Raw genomic sequence first — 19,618 nt, 5'->3', positions numbered from 1 at the left:
CCCCAATCCCCCCATACATCTGAACCCTCCAACTCCTCAAAGCAATTCCTAAGATCAATTGCTCAAGCAGACCTGACCCCATTTGGACCCAACTGCCCCAAATGGATTTCCTTGCCAAATTCCTTCAACATGAATTTCTCCCCTCCAACCACACCATGATCTACTCTACTCATTCATCCATGTACCGACATTTTTGCCTACCTTGTATGTAAACCTTCACCCACCTGCCACCTAAAACTTACCCACCTGCCATTTGTGATGCCTCAACTGCCTAACATCCCAACCCTCAACCACTGCCACCCTATGCCCTCATCCACCTGTCAACCCACCCCTCACCCACTCTACCCCACCCATCAGCAAGAGGAAGTACAGGAAAGGAACTAGAGAAAGGAATGCCAGTAATCTCGAGATCAAGGACCAATTCCACCTGCTAAATGTGTAGTGGGAGATGCAGATCGAGGATCAGGCTCATCAGCCACATAAGGACCCACAGAACCCACAACCAGTGGCATGGAATTTCCAAGATAGATAATTATAATTGTTAGTGAGTAATTGCTGATGAAGACGACACTCAGCTGCCACCCTACCCCTCAGCCATCTTCTGCATTATCCCCTCAATCACCTGACATTGTATTCTCTGAACCACATGTTACCCCAACCCCTCACCCACCTTATCATTGCAAACCTCCACTTGGCACTATACCACCCCAACCCAGTGAGCACCCTAGCATTTAGCCCAACCTCCAAATCACACCAAATGGACTGTTGTAATCCAAGAAATCAGCTCATCACTGCTTTCTCAAGGGTGACTAGTGATGGGTAATAAATGATGGCCCAGCAAAACCCATAACCCTTGATTGAATCAATTAAGAAAAAAGGTAAGGAAAATTATTTCAAAATGGAAAGGTGGGGCAAACAAGTTCAAAGCTTTCTGGATTTCAAAAGATGTAGAAATTAAAGTTTTGCTTATGATGGGTGTCATGTGGAAAGTGCCGTTGAGAAGCAGGCTGAATACGACAGGTTCATGGGGTTTTGACAAAGCAAATAAGAGAAGCAATGTGGGAATATGGAAATTGATGGGCATCCTACATAAAACAGGATTCCAATGTCTTTGAAAGGCACATAAATGGTAAAACAGTGGTAAAAGAAGACTTAGGGCTGATTAAAAACCAAACAGGGGATTTATATATGGAAAGAGGGGGCATGACTGAGGTATTAAATGAATAATTTGCATTTGGCTTTGCCAAGTGTTAATAATCCCATCTGATAGTAATATTGGACAAGTCAGCTTCAGAATGTAAGTGGACAAAAACAAAATTGCTGGATAGGCTCAGCAGGTCTGGCAGCATCTGTGAAGGAAAAAACAGAGCTAACATTTCAGGTCCAGTGACCCTTCCCCAGAACTCACAACTCCAACTCCCTCAAACTTCTTGTACACAACCTCCTGTCCTCACAACAACTGTCCAACCCTGACTTGATAACTCCTCAGTCCCCCTTGGGGACCAACAACCTCTCTGTCAGCCGGACCCAATACTGACCCCTCTGTCTGAGGCCCACAAATGATAAGACCAAAACCCCATAAGATATGGGAACAGAATTAGGTCATTCAGTCCATCACATCTGTTTCACCATTCAATCATGGCAGATCATGGCAATGAGTTCCACAGATTAACTGCCCTCTGGCTGAAGAAGTTCCTTCTTATCTCGGTTCTAAAGGGTCATCCCTTCAGTCTGAGGCTGTGTCCTTGAGACCTAGTCTCTCCTGCTCGTGGAAACAGCTTAAAAGAGCCCTGAACTAGGACTCCCAAATCCCTTTGAGCTTCAGATTTCCAAAGCCATTCCAAATTTAGAAACTAATTTATGCCTCTATTCTTCTTACCAAAGTCCATAACCTCACACTTTCTCTCATTGTATTCCATCTGCCACTTCTTTGCCTATTCTCCTAGCCTGTCCAAGTCTTTCTGCAGCCTCCTCTCTTCTTCAATACCACCTGCCCCTCCAGCTATCTTTGTGTCAATTGCAAACTTAGCAGCAATGCCCTCAATTCCTTCATCCAGATTGTTAATGTATAATGTGAATAATTGTGGTCTAAGCACAGACCCCTGTGGATCTCCATTAATTACTGGCTGGCTGCCATCCTGAAAAGACCCCTTTATATCTTACCCGCTGCCTTCTGCAATTTGACCAAACCTCTATCCATGTCAATACCTTGTCCCTAAAACCATGGGTCCTTATGTTATTCTGCAGCCTCCTGCACAGCACCTTGACAAAGACTTTCTGGAAATTCACTGGCTCTCCTCTGTCTAACTTGCTCATTACCATCTCAAAGAATTCTAACAGATTTGTTGGGTAAGCCCACCCCTTGACAAAGCCATGCTGACTCAGCTTTATTTTACCAAGCACTTCCAAGTACTCCATATTCTAACTCTTCATAACGGACTCTAAAATTTGACCAACAACCGAAGTCTGGCTAACCAGCCTGCAGTTTCCCGTCTTCTGCCTCACCTCCTTCTTAAACAGAGGTGTTACATTAGCCATTTTCCAGTCCTCTAGGACCCTGCCTGACTCCAATGATTCCAGAAAGATCACCACCAATGCCCCTATCATCTCCGCAGCTATCTCCTTCAGAACTCTGGAGAGTAGTCCATCAGTCTGGGTGATTTATCTAGCTTCAGAACTTTCAGTTTCCTTGGAAGAAAAATTGCCAGGAAAAATTGGCAGCTAATTTAGCTTTAAGCACTTAGCTATGCTGCCATCAGCCAAACAATGATTTGATTATTAAAGGGCCATTGGTCTGAGCTCACATAAGACATATTTGTATGAGCCAAATGACAAAAATATTCAATTATATTCTGGGAATGTTCATGTAATCTATCATGTGAATAAGATAATCCATCTCTGCATTATATCTCAGAGAGATCAGATTTTATTTAAGCAAGTATGCTTTCAATAAATTGCAAAATAACAGATGGTGAAGGTTGTGAATCATCACTTGGTTTGGATTTTCAAATCTGGTTGAGTATTGGGGTCAGATTAAGAAAATCATTACTTGAGTTACCATTTGTGACACTGATCGAAAAAAAATATTTCAAACATCAGTGTGACGTTAACAAATACACGAGTGTTAACGTTCCAGTGAGCTGACTGGAAACAGCATTAACCAATTGCACAGCCTGAAATAAATCACATCATTCACTGCAGGAGAAACCGTACATGTTGCGGACAAAAGACAGACACAAGGATAGGGGCAACATGGAGAAGCTATGGAAATGTGGGAACTGTGGGAAGGGATTCAATTACCCAGCCCGACTGGAAACTCATCAATACAGTCAGACTGGAGAGAGTCAGCCAACCTGCTGAAACACTGGCTTATTCACACTGAGGAGAGGCCATTCAGCTGCGGGGATTGTGGAAGGAGGATGAGGCAGTCAAACAACCTCACTGTACAGCAGCAAATTCACACTGGGGAGAGACCATTTACCTGCTCCGTGTGGAAAGAGATTCATTCAGTCGGTTACCCTCCTGACACACCAGCAGATTAACACTGAAGAGAAGCCATTCAGCTGCACTTACTGTGTCAGGCCATCTCACTGTACACCAGCAAACTCACACTGGGGAGAAGCCATTCAGCTGCTCCCAGTGTGGCAGGATATCCATTGATTCATTCACCCTGCTGACACACTAGTGAGTTCATACCAGAGAGAGGCCGTTCACCTGCACTGAGTATTGGAAGGGATTTGCTCATTAAAAAATCTGTGCTATATTTACAAAACTGATGTAGCCCCTTAAAGCACTTTATTGCAGCCACACTCACAATCAAGTAACAGAAAAGGCAGGTTGTTGCTGCATGCAATAATGCATTAATCACTTTATAAGCAGAGTAAAATAAATAGACACCTAGCATAAAATGAGACAAAACAATCTAGTTTGGAACAAGATTTGTTTTGAGGCTAGTTGAGAGATCAAAATATTTTGATTGAACAATATGTAGTCCTTTTACCTGTTTTAGTTATTGTGATTAATTGGTGAAAGCAGATACTTTAGATAAAGTTAACCAAATAAAACATAAACTGTGACTTATAAAAAGCCAGAACTAGGTTTTTGAACAGATGATAATTTGTACTTGGACTTTAGGAGCTCAATATTAATATTTGCTGCTTGACACAAAATCCAACAATTTGGCAAAGAGCACTATGAAAGATTTTAAAGACATATTGTAAGATGCATTATAATGCATGTCATGATTTAAAGAAATAAAATCTACACACAGTGGAAAGATGCCAACGTGTGGAGAATTAGAAAGATCCAGGGTTGTGAATATATAAACATACAGATGCTCGGAAGTTACCGCTTGGGGTTTTACAGAGCCCATAGAAATGCTTTATGGTACATTGATACCTGTAGGCAAACAGACCATATTGGTTCCTGATCATATTGGATGCCACTTTTCACACAATACCATGCTGAGATTATACACTCACTGAGAGCCTTCAGGCAAAATGGTTAGACAGAGAGTCACACCCGCATTGTATTGCCATTCAAAGTGCTGGCGGTGAAGACATCACTGGGATGTAAAGCCTCCACTTCCCAATGTCTGCCAAGGTGAACTTCCTATGTCTTTACTGATGTTGGGGTGTAGGTGCAAGCAGAAGAGCGCACAGTACCCATCAGGAACCTGAATGTCCTGGCATATTATCACTTGCCCCTTTTCCACTGGACATCTCACCTTGAAGGTTTCCTAGTGGCAAACACTTCCAAATAAAGATATTTTTACCTCCTTTATTAGTTCATAGGATGTTGTTGTTTCTGGTTGGACCAGATACATTGCCCAGCCCTTGTTCCCTTTGAAGGTTGTGGCAAAATAATTCCTGACGCTCCAGCTCATAGAAGTCTAATGGCCCAGATGGGAAAAAGTAACAGTCCAGAAAGGGTTTTTAGAAGGCCTATTGCACTTACCTTGCAGTGAATTTACCTTTTAAATGATTTCCCACATGCACATTCCTCAGAGATCTTTTCCCCCACCGGGTTTCAAGCATTTTTAATTAGCCTGTATCAAAGATATTATGACACACCCCCTGGAACTTGATCCCAGGCCTCATGACTTAGAGGAAGGGACACTACCAATGCACCACAAGAGCGTTCTCCATCAGTTTCAGTTATTTTAATCAACCTGCTCAGAATGCGTGAGGTTTAATCTCCAACATACCTTAAGCATTGTGTCAGTCTTGGACCGAACACGCATGGTGCTTTTTTGAAATCTAATAACAGATGTGGATTGGAGGGATTGCAAACTATACTGCCCTCAGCATTTACCTTTGGTTTCATCAAAATTTAACTGCCTTTTCCATTTAACAATTAAATATTTAACACTTAACATGATTTTTATTTTGGAATCAATGAATGGCAAAACACTGAAGTAAACCATCGGTTCGTCAACACCAGTGTAGTGTTCTACTTCACCTAAGTAGACCACTCAGTCTATTCCTACCATCCTGCAGTGGTATCATATTGAATGATACTATGCACTTAACCTCCATGCAAACAAATACACTTGCATTTAAAGAGAAGAAAACAATCCAGGACAATTCACATCCTTGCACGTTAGCTCTCTCAGTATAATATCTCCCGATTGTGCCCAGACTATATACCATTCTCATGACAGCAGAAAGCCCTTTGTAATCCCTTTCTATCCTTTTTTTTATCTCAGGATTCACTGTAGCAGCTGAGGACTTTGGGATTGTGAGCCACAAAGACAGAAATGTTGCTGGAGCTGTGTTAAGCAGCACAGTCTTTCAGATCACCAGTACTATGAGGAGCAGAGAAAATGTCACCCAACATTTGGATGCTTTGCTTTTTGTGTTTTGGAGATCTGTCTGTGACTTTCTGCTTGTGTCCTTCCCAATGCATCTGCACTTTCCAGAGTTACAGTGGTGAACTCATGACAAGGTATCTCAGCATTTCAACTTTGGTTTTAGATTAGGAGAGACATCTAGTTCTTTTATGACTGAAACTGTATAATTGTACAATTGAAATTGTCCTTTCTGAAGTGCCTCGCATTTGATTCATCATTTCCAAAGTTCAACATATTTACTTCCAAAGAGATTAATTTTGGCTGTGTTTTTCAAATTGATTTCTAGTGACTGTATGATGCAGCATCAGGCATAATATCAATGTATATATTTCGTACAGCATCAGGCATAATATCAATGTATATATTTCGTACAGCATCAGGCATAATATCAATGTATATATTTCGTAATGAGGTAAATTGTAGAATATCATTGCGTATTTTTGGAACTATTTTACAACGCTCAAAAAACCACAGAAGATAACTTTTCTGTATTTCAATTTCCTCAATATTTATTATTTGACATTGAATTTTATTCTACAATACAATTTTTACTCCTTGTCTGCATTGTCCATAATAAAAGAAAATCATAAAAGTTGAAATCATGTTTAATTCAGGAAATGATTATATAGTTCTTTGGTTGGTTACATGCCTGAAGTCATTTCTTCCAAGCTGTCAACCTCATGAATTAGTATGTTATCAGTCAAAACATTTCCATCTCTTCAGATTAAAAGTGAGGCTCCGTTTTCTCTTCATTAAGGCACTTGCATTTTGATTCTTCTCCAAAGTGCATATTACTGATAAATACATGCATTACATTTGTTGGTAAATGATAAAATGTAAGAGAAGGTAAAGAAAATTGAGCTAGATTGTTTATTCAGGTGCAGTAAATCAAATGGAATATGATAAAAAAAACTTCTTTGAGAACCCTTCCTGACTTGTCTTTGCTGTTTCTCACAGTTTTCAGCTGAAGTTAAATCAAGATTAGTACAACCATTCCTAAATGATGGAAGTACTTCCTATGTTGCATTTCCTGTCATTCATGCCTCAGTAATGCTTGGTGTAAGAGAATATCTGTCTGCCCCTGGCTCTGAGCAGCAGAAGGGCTACCTGCAGAGCAGTGAAGCTTTTTGGACCAATGTTCTTCAGTAAGTAGTGAAGCCAGAGACCAAGCAAGACCAGTGCCAGATTTCAGCTAAGGCTGGAGTGAGGGCAACACAATTGGTATCTAGGAATTGGGAGGGCTAAATCAGTCAGGCGTCTTTTTCTTCCCTTCAGCAATGGAAAAACTACTGGTATGATGAGGACCTGTGTTTGCTCTCATAACCCTTGCTTTTCACAGTAGAACAACTGGCTGCTACTCACTGCCTAGGCCAAATTACTCAGACATATTACAGAAGAATTGATAACACTCACAGCATCTTAGCAGTTTTCAAGAAAAGATGGGAGAAATCTGGATGACAAACAAGTAAACAAATAACCACCAACACAAATTACCACGTTGTTTACTCTGTAACTTAAAAGTTTGATAAGTTGTAGCAAGTAATGAATAATTGAACTAACAAGAGATTTTCTTTACTTTCAGGGCTGTGCTTTGTAATGATCCTGAAATGACTCTGATTCCAAACAATGTTCCAGCTGAAACAGTAAAACTAGTAATTGAGAAAACATTAATTAAACAAATTTCCACCCAAGCTTTCTCTTCTATCTCCAGTCTGGAGTACCTTTGGCTGTCCAGTAACTCCATCAGCAGCTTCGACAGAAAGAGTCTGCAGGGCGTGATTGGTCTGAGGGAACTTCATCTGGATAGAAATGCACTTGCAACTTTTCCATGGGAAGCCCTTTCTTATTTGCCACAACTCTGGCTCCTTGACTTACATGGCAACGTTCTTCAATCATTCCCCAGCCAAGCAGCCACTTATTTCAGAAATATTACCTACCTGGATTTATCAGGAAACAGGCTGACTACCCTGTCTTCCAAAGTGATTTCAACATGGCTGACTCCTCCAAAGGTGCCCTGTGCACCTTCATCAACTGACAATTCAAAACTTATCATAGGTGAGAATGAAGAATGCCCTATCTCTTTTGTTCAGTAGAATCGTTTGTAAACAAACCCATCGATAATATTTTATTTCAATAAAAGGTAGATCTTTAGCTGAATTATTGACATAAAACTTCTATTGACATAACCTATATTAAAACAATACACATCAATTGGTGATTAGTTTCTTCCTAATTTAACAATTTTGTAGAAAGCTGCAATGTCACATGTAATAACAGAAATGTAACATTCCTCCATGATGCACTTGTTTTTCACCATAGCAAGTGTCTTTCTGATATACACTCACCTCAACATCTTTACTTTGAATCATTTGCCTTTACCCTGTAATAGTTAACAGTATCTTTGGTTCAACTCAATTATTTTACTTGCACCTACATGTTAATAAGTTGCTTTTTTTTAACTTCAAGCTAGTTGCCTTATTTTTGTTATCTGTGAGTTTTAACCGATTGCTGGTGCAATGTGTTTTGAATTTGAGGTTATCCTTGTGTTTGCATGAAGTGCTGCTGAAACAAATATCATACCTGGTATGGTGGCCCATAACAAACAGCAAGGGCAAACACCTCTACAATGCAAAATAATAGGGCAATATTGTGGTAATTATATACTCCACTTGAGCTTTCTTCATCACAGTTCAGGCCACACCAAAGAAACTATCAGGACTGTGTTCAATTGCTGATACATAAAAACCTGTTTTGCAATATTATATGCTTTCCTGTACAGTACAACCAGTATATTCAGATTTACCACAGTGTAAATTAATTGGACTCCTAATTTCAAATATATACTTATTTATAGCACTTTGTTTTTCAAGGACCTATCCTCAATAGAAGAGGGAATACAGACGTAAAATCCATTAAAGTCTCATACTTTTCCATGACAAATGTCAATGCTTGCTGCTATTGCACTTTAAATTACAAATAAACAAATTGATATTATAAAATAAGCAACTTAAGACAACGTGACTCCAAACAACTGGCTGTATACGTTTGTGTAGAATTTTAGTTGCATCGCTTATTAATTCTTTAGGAACAGAAATGAGTAAATGAATATAGGGACCATTTTATTAGTTTTCTTAACCACCTAAGACTCTGTGTTGCACAACTTTCCTAAGACAATAAGAAATAGGAACAGATGTAGCCTGCTCCACTATTTAATAGAATTATGGCTGATCCACCCGTCCTCACACCAACTTTCTTGCCCTTTCCCGTAACACTTGATTCCCCTACTGATCAAGAATCTATCTATCTCAGCCTTAAATATACAAAAGGACATTGTCCCACAACTGTCTGTGGCAAGGAGTTCCAAAGACTCAAAATCTTCTGAGTGAAGAAATTCCTCCTCATCTCAGTCTTAAATTGGAGCCTGTTTATCCTGAGTCTAAACCCTCTGGTCCTAAACTCTCCCTTGTGAAGAAACATCCTCTAAACATTTAGCCTGTCGAGCCTCTTAAGAATCCTATATGTTTCAATGAAATCACCTCTCATTCTTCTCAACTCCAGAAAGTAGAATCCCAACCTGTTTAACCTTCGCTTCAGACCAGACAATTCTTTCAGACCAGGGATTATCTCAGTGAACTTCCACCAAGCTGCCTCTAATGAAATTATATATCTTCTCAAATAAGGGGATTGAAATTGCTCACAGTACCCCAGATGTGGTCTCATCGGCACCTTGTACAGTTGTAATAAAAATTCTCCACTCTAAACTACAACCCCCTTGAAATAAGGGCCAACATTCCATTAGTCTTCCTGATTACCTGCTGCAGCTGTGTGCTAGTTTTCTGCGTTCATGCGCAGGTACCCCCAAGTCCCTCTGTGTAATAACTTTCTGCAGTTTTTCTCATTTAAATAATGTTCTGTTCTTTTGCTTTCCCTTCCAAAATGAACAACTTTGCATTTTCCTATATTATGCCTCATTTACCAACTTTTTGCCCATTTAATTAACCTATCAATATCTCTCCGTAAATTCTCTGGACCCCTCTCACAATCTGCCTTTCCAGCTATTTTTGTATTCTTCTGTTGTGTTATTTGTTGGTGTGTGGTGGGGGAATAGAATATTTAATCAAACAGGAACTTTAGTGGTTTTCACGTGCTGAGTTTGCAATTCTCAAGTAATGTGGCAATGAGAACAGTGCAACTGAGCATGGTGTTCCCTGCCAGAGTAAATATCAGCTTGGTTTTCTGCTTCTTATTAGTGTACTGGAAAAGACACAAATGCACACTAGGTGAGGATATCACAGAAGTTGGCTGTGTTACCCTCCACAGAGTAATACTTTACTGAGGCTCACTGCATGATGACTGATTGGTCCCTTGGATTACCATAAACTGTGGGACCCATACCCTAGGATAATAACTCACATCGAAACGTCAGAAGAGCTGAAAATCATACTGTGCAGTCAGAATCAACAATTAAAGAGTGTGTATTTTGCATATTTAAAATAAATATATTCCAAAATTGAAGAATTTATATCTAACCTGGTCTGGCCTACATGCGACTCCAGACCCACAGCAATGTCAGATTCACAATGTTTTGCAATGCTTTCCCCTCAATGAAATGTACACTTGTTCCCTTCAATAGGACTACATGACAACCCTTGGGAATGTGACTGCAGATTGTCAGAACTGGTTCATTTGGTCAAGAGGAATAATTCTACTACAGCTTTGATGGACCCTGGATTAAAGTGCTCATGGCCAGAAAATCTCTCTGGATCCCTATTCAGCAGCATCGAGCTAAAACAGTGCCAGAGTCCAACAATTCAAGCTGCGGAAAGTAAAGTGACCACAGTCATAGGAAGAATTATCTCACTATATTGTGTTGCTACAGGGGTTCCCATCCCTGAAATTAGCTGGAGTAGACCAGATAATATCCTATTGAATGGAACAGGTATGTCTCTGGTCACTGAAGTCAAATAAAGTCATTTTTCAACTGGTTTTTAGTTAAAAAAAAAACTAAACTGTGATACTAGGGAAGCATCAAGATCCAATATGTCACAACTGTTACTTTCTTACACTAAATCTCAATAAACAGTGCAATTACATTTTTTGGTAACCCTTCACTAAGGATGTTGATGTATTGATTATAGCCATGATTATGGGGAGGCAATGGCCTAGTGGTATTATCGCTGTACTGTCAATCCAGAGACCCAGACAATGTTCTGGGCATGGCAGATGGTGGGATTTGAATTCAATAAACATTTGGAATTAAGTGTCTAATGATAACCATAAATCCATAGCCAATTGTTGGGAAAAACCCCATCTGGTTCACTAACGTCCTTTAGGGAAGGAAACTGCCATCCTTACCTGGTCTGGCCTACATGCGACTCCAGACCAACAGCAATGTCGTTGACTCTTAACTGGTCTCTGGGCAATTAGGGATGGGCAATACATGCTCACCCAGCCAGTGATGCCCTCATCCCGTGAATGAATAATATTAAAAAAGCCAGTACGTATGTTGAAAAAATATAGATCAAGAATAGATCTCATGAACTATATGGGCATGTTACTGTAACCAAAAGAGAATGACCTAGCTTCAGATAGATTTAAAACATTTAGATTTGCTCTTATAATTTAACGTTGAATGCCTCCCCCGTAAAATATTGTCATCCATCTAGTTGTCCATCTTATATTGCATAATCCATGTGTTTTATATGTCCATAAACATTGCACTACTTTAAAAGTTCACTTCAGAATGCTGCTGAGAGACAAATGTTCATTTTTTCTGTTCCTGATAAGCTTTGCCTTTACATTAAACTTTGATGTTTCTTAGATTAGCCCAACTAAATAGGATTAAGGTTTGTAATTTATCGTAGGGGCATAGGAACGTGAATAGGATATTCATCCTCATGAGCATGTTCCACTATCTACTTAGGTCATGACTAATTTGTATCTTAACTCTACCTATCTGGGTTCCATAACTCTTAATTCACTTCCTATAGATTGCCTACGATAACTTGTCTGTAAAATGTTGTGAAATATGCAAGCTATGGCAGTTAATCAAGGTTCTGAAATTCTGTTGTGTAAAGCAATGTACATTAATATGAAACCCGTCTGTCTGTCATTTGTAGCTGTCTTCTTGATATGTCTTTTTAAGACCACTGTTCAAGAACTCACAACTACCTTCTCAAAGACAATTAGGATGAGCAATAAATGCTGGCACAGCCTGCAACACCCAAATTCCGTGAGTGAGTTTATTAAAAACCCCTATTAGTAGGTGCATTGAGGTGGTACATTTAAGCTACCATATTGGCTGACTGACAGGATACAGAAAATAACTCTGGGAAGGTTTGTAGTGGAAGTCCCCAAGGTCAGTGTTGGGAGTTTAGCATTTCCTGATAAATATTAACTTCCTAATTATATAGTATACAGGGCACAATTTCAAAATTCACAAATGATATGGAACTTGAAAGCATTTTAAACTATGGAGGAGATCATGTTGTAGTGTGCAGTGTGATTATGTAACAGATAAAGTTCAACGTGGAGAATGTGGGGTGATAGCTTTTGGTAGAAGAACATGAAGAGACAATATAAAATAAAGGAAATAACTCTAAAGGGAATGTAAGAGTAGAGGGTCCTGCATGTAAATACGCACAAATCATAAAAGTGGCAGGAGAGGTTGAGACAGCAGGAAATAGAACATACAGTATATGAGACTCTATAAAGGGGGGCATAGTGTATAAGAGCAAGGAAGTTATATTGAAGTTATGTAAGACACTAGTTCGGCTTCTGTTGAAATATTGCACCTAGTTCTGGGCACTGCACTTTAGAAAAAAGTGAAGACATTGGCGAGTGTACAGAGGAAGTTTACTAGAATGGTTACAAGGATGAGGGCAATTCTGAAGATGGGTTGGAGAAACTGGCACTATTTTGCTTGGAGAAGAGATGTTAAGAGATCACTTTGAAGTATTCAAAATCAAGAGAGCTCAAGAGAGAGTAAGTAAAGAGAAATTGTTCCCATTCATGAAAGGATCAAGGATAAAAGGGGACAGATTTAAAGTAATTAGTGAGGAAAAAAACAAAAATGATACGATATTACAAAAATATTTTTCATACAGTGAGTGGCTAGGGGTCTGGAATCCACTGTCTGAGAGTGTGGTGGAGACATTCAGAAGGGAAGTAGATAGTTATTTGAAAAGGAACAATGTGCAGAGTCACCGGGAGATTGCAGGAGAATGGCACAAAGTGAATCGGTCATTTAGACAGCTAGCACAGACAAGATGGGCTGAATGGTGTTTTTCTGCACTGTAATAATTCTGTGATTGATCTTGAAAATTTGTAATGCCAATCAAGGTACAATTGTTCATAGCAAATTTTAGCCTTCAAGCCAGAAGAACCCATCATGACATGAAAGTCTTTTTCTCTCTTTTAAGATTATTTTGCATCTGTAATGGAGAGTTGCAACGTCTGTCAGCCATTTCACTAGACAACACAGATTGATGAGGAAACACAGCAGGCACATTTAAATGGTTTAAATTATTAATCCAAAAAACACTATGTTTTTCTATCTCAAATGTAATGACGTTTGCTACAATTATTGTGTTTTACAGTAATACAGGACAATTCTCATGAGAGATTAAAGTGGTCTACACTCCATCTATCAACTGCATCCCATCAGGATTCTGGAATATATTTGTGCAGAGCTAATAATCTGGTGGGTACATCAAATGCTTCGATTTCCCTTCACGTGGTGAACTCTACCATTGCACTGGCACCAATCAAAACCACATCCAAAAGAATGTGCCTCATAAAAATGAGGAAACTGATGGCTAGGTATGTGAGTGCACTGAGCAGCACGACATCACCAAGGGAGTTACGAAGGAGCTCTCATACTATAAATGGGACTGATTACTTTCTCACGCGTAACCACTGGATTAAACCAAATGAAGAAGCACCAGAAATTGTTTCACAGAGCATGGATCCTCCACAAGTCAGTGGCTTATTGGAAAGGCGAAGAAGTGCTGATGATTCTGACAATATTACATCCAGTCATTCTTCAACACAGCCAGAAGCAGACTGTCTGGTCAGAACTGTAAGAGTTTTAGGGGGTACCTATCATAGTGTTTCCCTGGCTTGGAGATCTCTAAAGGCTACAAATATCACAATTTTTAGCATTCTTTATACTACTTTTGGTGAAAGGAAAATGCAAAGAATAAATGTAGGGCCTGGAAAGACCAAAATCACCATTGATGGCTTAATGCCACAGACCAAGTACGTTGTTTGTATTTGTCTCAAAGGTCTCATTCCCAAGAAGGAGCAGTGTGTGATTTTCTCCACAGATGAGGTAGCTAATGCGAGTGGGACTCAGAAACTTATTAACCTGGTGGTGGTCACAGTGGCCTGTGTTATTGTGGTCCCTCTTACTCTCATTGTCTGCTGTGGAGCCCTGAAGAGGCGCTGCAGAAAGTTTCTGATTAAGCCGCCAGAAGAGGGTTTCCAAAATGACTCATACGTCACATTTGAAAGCCTGTCAACAGGGCCCAAACCCAGCAGCACTGAAGGGGAGTATCGGACTCGCCATGATAAAGATGAGTCTAACAGACTTCTGTCACCAAGGTCTAGTTTAGACTCTGAAGAAGCAACAAACAATGAAGTACAACAGCATGAATATTTCTGCTGATCCACCCATATCCATTTGGACCAATCAAACTTGTTCATCTAAACGGACATACCTTTAGAAAAGAAACTAACTTCTTACCACTGCTCCAAAAAATAAGCCAATCAAATCTAAGCACCATACTCCAGCATTCCAGTCTGAACAATGCATCCGCAGAAAGTTTAAGGCAACAATAAACCATGATCCTTGGACTCTTTGTGAAGGCAATACAGTTTTGAAGAAATTTTAGGAATGGTGTATCAGTTAGTATTATGACCTCTTTCACCAGGGATTGTAGAAATGTGCAACTATAAATCTCATACTCAACACTGCATTTTTGATTGCAAATTTAAGATCAACAGAATATCACCTTCAAGAAATCAAAGACTTTCTATTTTGGAGAGTCATTGTCAATATCACACATTTCTAGTCAAATACTGTATAGCACAGCCCGAAGCTGAATGAATCTCCCTCCAGCCGACTCCAATACTGTGCCTCAACCTCACCTGTACCATGGGATCTTTTCTCCATATCCCAAACCAACCATCCTTGGACCTGCCTGAGTAACATTTATAAATAACTATATGTTAAATTGATCCAGATCATATTATGAACATTACACTCAACAAAGGGTGCTATAACTCAACCCATAAATCAAAGTTTGGTTTGAACCCGTCAGTGAAAGTCCAATCTCTAAGCTCCTGCTTCCCTGCCCATATTAACCCCTACACTCATTCATTGCTTGATTCATTTGAACATCTTTCTACATTCTGTAAGAAATAAATTCCATTCAATACATCTTCAAACAATAGATATAAGATTTTCTTTATCCTGTTTCTGTATCACACTATGATGTTGTTTCAGTGTCCTCGTCTGCATGCCTTGCCTAAGAAAAGCTTTATGTAGCAGAATAGATAGCAACAGTTTTAACATTACCTTTGTACTTCTGTTGCATGACAGTTGTGTGTTTTATTTATGTTGTTATATAACAATTCAGTATGTGGATGTTTTTTGAAGATACTGCTTTCTTTTGCACAGTTCTGTTGTATTGATGAAAGAAATTACTTTGAAAGTGCATTTTGTAATTGGATCAGAACATTTGAGCATTTGCTGCTCAGCTAACCCACACATATCATCTGTACAATAAATGTTAGAATCCCAGTAATATCTGAAATGAGTACTCCTCTTGATTGAAATGTTTAGCTTGTTTATTACAGTTTGAAAAACGGCAAATCTGATCTTCAAACAACTTTGTGCAGAACTACGCCAGTTTGGCTAAAACATTAATTGAGCTGTTTATCAGCAGCAAATCCAACTAACTGAAACCATGCTACATGTAATGTCATACAGAAAGTTCCCTACTCTGAAGTCAGACTCAAATAGTACTGAAACTAAAGACTAAAGTTAGTATAATCGAAGCATTTTTGCCAATATTACTTGGGAACATATGAACGTAGGAACAGATAGACTTCATTTCACCCCTTGTGCTTGTTCTGGCGTTAGGTGAGATTATGGATTGCCTCTGATCCAACTCCATACAGTCATCTTTCCCCCTTATTCCTTAATACCTTTGGTTAACAACAAACTATCATTAACAGATTTAAAATTAATAATTGAACCATCACTATTTATGCAGAGTTCCAAACTTCTGCTACCCTTCGTGTTTTGAAATTTTCTGAACCAGAAGTTCTCTTAAAAGCAGACTCAAAAATTTTAAAAGCAGACTACAATCCCTTTCCCTCAACTCTCAAACCAGCAAGAAAAATGTCTCATCTACCTTACCCCATTCTTCTTAATATCTTGAAAATTTGAAATGAAACCATTCCTTTGTCTTCTACATAAAATGGACTACAATCCAACAACAATGTATTACAAGTGGTGCCAGGGAGGGAGAACTATAGCATGGGGAAACTGGAAGGATTCAAATCTCTAAAAGAATAGAATGCAACAAGGAACAAGATATTGCCAGAATTTCACAGGAAGAGACAGGGAGATGGTAAGCAATATATGGAAAAACCTCTCCCTATTTATTTCAGAATCCCCTTCCCCTCCCCCATTTCTGAAGAAGGGCCTCGATCCGAAACGTCAGCTTTCCTGCTCCTCTGATGCTGCTTGGCCTGCTGTGTTCCTCCAGCTCGACACCTTGTTATCTTATACTATATGATGTATTGGGCAACGGTATAATTCTTTATCTTAGTCATTTTTGACAATATGTGACATTGGGTTTGCACATGTTTCTGTAGATTATGAAGCAGAATTCATACTTCTACTGACAAACCTCAACTATCACAGCAGTCATTCCGAGCCAAACCAAAAAAACTTAATCTTACCAATAAATGCTGCATCATAAGTCAAGCTTATAAAAGATTATAACAATGTTAAGCAACTACTTTAAGCTTTCCTGGCTTTTGTGTATGTATAGGACTCAAGGTATTTGAGATTCAAACATTTTTCTTGGTACTTTTTATAAAACCTTCCCAATTGGTCTCAATGCATTCTCAAATTCATACAAAGTAGGGAGAGTATTTTTAATGAAGCTGAATGTAGGGCAATATTTTCTTTTAAGAAATGAACTGTTATGAACAATGATAGTTGCATTTTTGTATTACCAAATACTCAGGGCACTAGTAGATCCAGAGTTTAGAAAGCAGGAAAACAATTCTAAGAACATTTCCTGAACATAAAAATTCATGGCTTCACTCTGCCCAATGCATTTCCCGTAATTCCTTCCCTGAGTATTTACTGCTTCAGAGATAGCAAGAACTGCAGATGCTGGAGTCAGAGTCGATACACTGTGGAGCTGGAAGAACACAGCAGGTCAGGCAGCAACAGAAGAGCAGGAAAGTCGATGTTTCGGGCCTAAACCATTCATCAGGACTGGGGAGGGGGAAGGGAGCCGGGAAATAAATAGAGGGAAGAGGGGTGGGCCTGGGGAAGGTAGGTGGAATGGCGATAGGTGGATGCAGGTAGGGGTAGTGGGGATTGGTCAGTGGGAAAGCTGGGATGGATAGGTGGGGAAGGAAATGGACAGGTAGTGTCAGATTAAGGAGGCGGGGATGAGAGAGAGGGTTGGACATGGGATGGGGCTAGGGTGGGGAGATTTTGAAACTGGTGAATTCTATGTTTAGGCCATCAGGCTGTAGGCTCCCAAGGTGGAATATGAGGTGTTGTTCCTTCAGTTTGTGGGTGGCATCATTGTGGCACTGGAGGAGGCCCAGGATGGACATATCACCAAGGCAGTGGGAAGGGGAGTTAAATACTTGGCAACCGGAAAGTGTTGTTGATTATAGTGTACAGATCGCAGGTGCTCCGCAAATCTGTCACCGAGTCTACATTTGGTCTCACTGATGTTGAGGAGGCCACATTGAGAGCAACGGACCAGGTTGGAGGATGTGGCCAGGTGAACCCCTGTCAGATATGGAAAGTTTGTCTTGGGCTTCCTATGGAGGTGAGAGGGGTGGTGTAGGGGCATGTGTAGCACCTCCTGAAGTTGCAAGGAAGGGTACCTGGTGTGGTGGGGTTGGTGGGGGAGTGAAGCAGACGAGCGAGTTGTGGAATGAGCCGTCCCTATGAAAGGCAGATAGAGGGAAATATCTCTTTGGTGATGGGGTTGGATTGTAGGTGGTGGAAATGGCGGAGGATGATGTGCTGGATGCGAAGGTTGGTGGGGTGGTATGTGGGACCAGGGGGACTCTGTCTTTATTTAAGTTGAGGGGAGGGTGTTTGAGGGCATCTGAGGCCAAAGACAAACTTTCCAAACTAACCATTTAACTCCACCTCACACTCCCTGGGTGATATGTCCATCTTGGGTCTCTTCCAGTACCACAGTGATGCCACGATGGGTTTTACCCATTTTGGATACATGCTCATTGAATTTTGGAGTTTCAGTGCTGTCTCAAACCCCTCATAAAGATTGCTGTCTGCTGGATACCACTGTCAATTGCATTTCTTAACAGTTTCCATTTTCTGACCTTTTGCAATGAACATGCTTCCAAATTTGGAGAAATCTGTCATAAAGTTGCATCACAGTAATGACACATTAAGGTGTAAGGCCACAAGTAATCAATAGTATTACAATAAACAAAGAACTGTGGATGCTGGAAACCTGAAAGAACAACTGAAATTGCTGCAGAAAATCAACTGGTCTAGCAGCATCTGTGGAGAGAAAGCAGAGTTAAAGTTTCAAGTCCAGTTTTTAGTTGCTTTGGTTTGGCTCCTCTGGAGTATGGTTCTAATATGGTTCTTATTTCATTCATTCATGGGATGAGAACGTCATTGATTTGGTCAGTATTTATTGCCCATCTCTGACTGCCCATAGAGCAGTTAAGAGTCAGTCATATTACTGTGGGTCTGGAGTCACATGGAAACCAGACTAGGTAAGGATGGCAGCTTCCTTCCCTAAAGGAAGAGCATTCTCTAAAGGCCATTAGTGAACCAGATGGGTTTTTCCTGACAATGGACATTGGTTATGATTAGGCTCCTAATTCCAGATTTTTATTGAATTCAAATTCCACCATTGGCCTTGGTGGGATTTGAACCCAGGACATTACCTGGGTCCATGGATTAACAAGTCTAGCGATAATACTACGAGGACATTCCCTCCCCTTAATTCACCTGATTTTACAACCAATGTGTAACATTCTCCGGAGGAATCCTTATATTTGACTTTCACGTAAATATCTGGCGGCTTTACGCTTTCTCTGCCTTCTCTGTAAAAGAGTATCCCAATATCCAAACGTGTGAATAACTCTGCTACAGAGGAACATTCAATGTTTCAGCGTGGGAACAGCCAGAAAAGTTAGCCTTAGTGTAGCTGGATGGTGAACAAACTGCAGAGCGAGTGGCGTGACACCCATTTCATTTTTTCACGCCTGGTGACTGGATTTCTCTAAAATAGAAGGAAAAGCATGAGCAAACACTTGAAGAGGTCTGGCACTGTGGTCCCTGCGTTCTGGAGTCTGATTGGATAGCGGACAGAGGAATAACGGTTTGGAAGTTAGGAATTTCCCAGTTTTATCGGCGCTTCAATGGCGCGTTTCAGATTACAGCCAAGTCCAGTGCTCCAGAGATAGTAGGAACTGCCGATGCTGGAGAATCTGAGATAACAAGGTGTAGAGCTGGAT

General features: G+C 40.1%; 1 protein-coding gene across 1 annotated transcript; it reads left to right on the top strand.

The window, feature by feature from the left end:
* The first annotated feature begins 5,824 nt into the window (after nt 1-5,824).
* On the top strand, nt 5,825-14,519 carry lrit1a (leucine-rich repeat, immunoglobulin-like and transmembrane domains 1a). The gene is made up of 3 exons (XM_048616416.1): nt 5,825-5,946; nt 7,434-7,906; nt 13,450-14,519. Exons 1-3 carry the CDS (start codon nt 5,825-5,827, stop codon nt 14,517-14,519), a joined length of 1,665 nt encoding a protein of 554 aa, XP_048472373.1.
* The last annotated feature ends 5,099 nt before the right edge of the window (nt 14,520-19,618 follow it).

The sequence above is a fragment of the Rhincodon typus genome, chromosome 34 (assembly GCF_021869965.1).
Source record: "Rhincodon typus isolate 14 chromosome 34, sRhiTyp1.1, whole genome shotgun sequence".
In the NCBI taxonomy this organism is placed as follows: Eukaryota; Metazoa; Chordata; class Chondrichthyes; order Orectolobiformes; family Rhincodontidae; genus Rhincodon; species Rhincodon typus.
The sequence above is the reverse complement of the archived record's forward strand: the minus strand, read 5'-3'. Positions and strand labels throughout refer to the sequence as shown.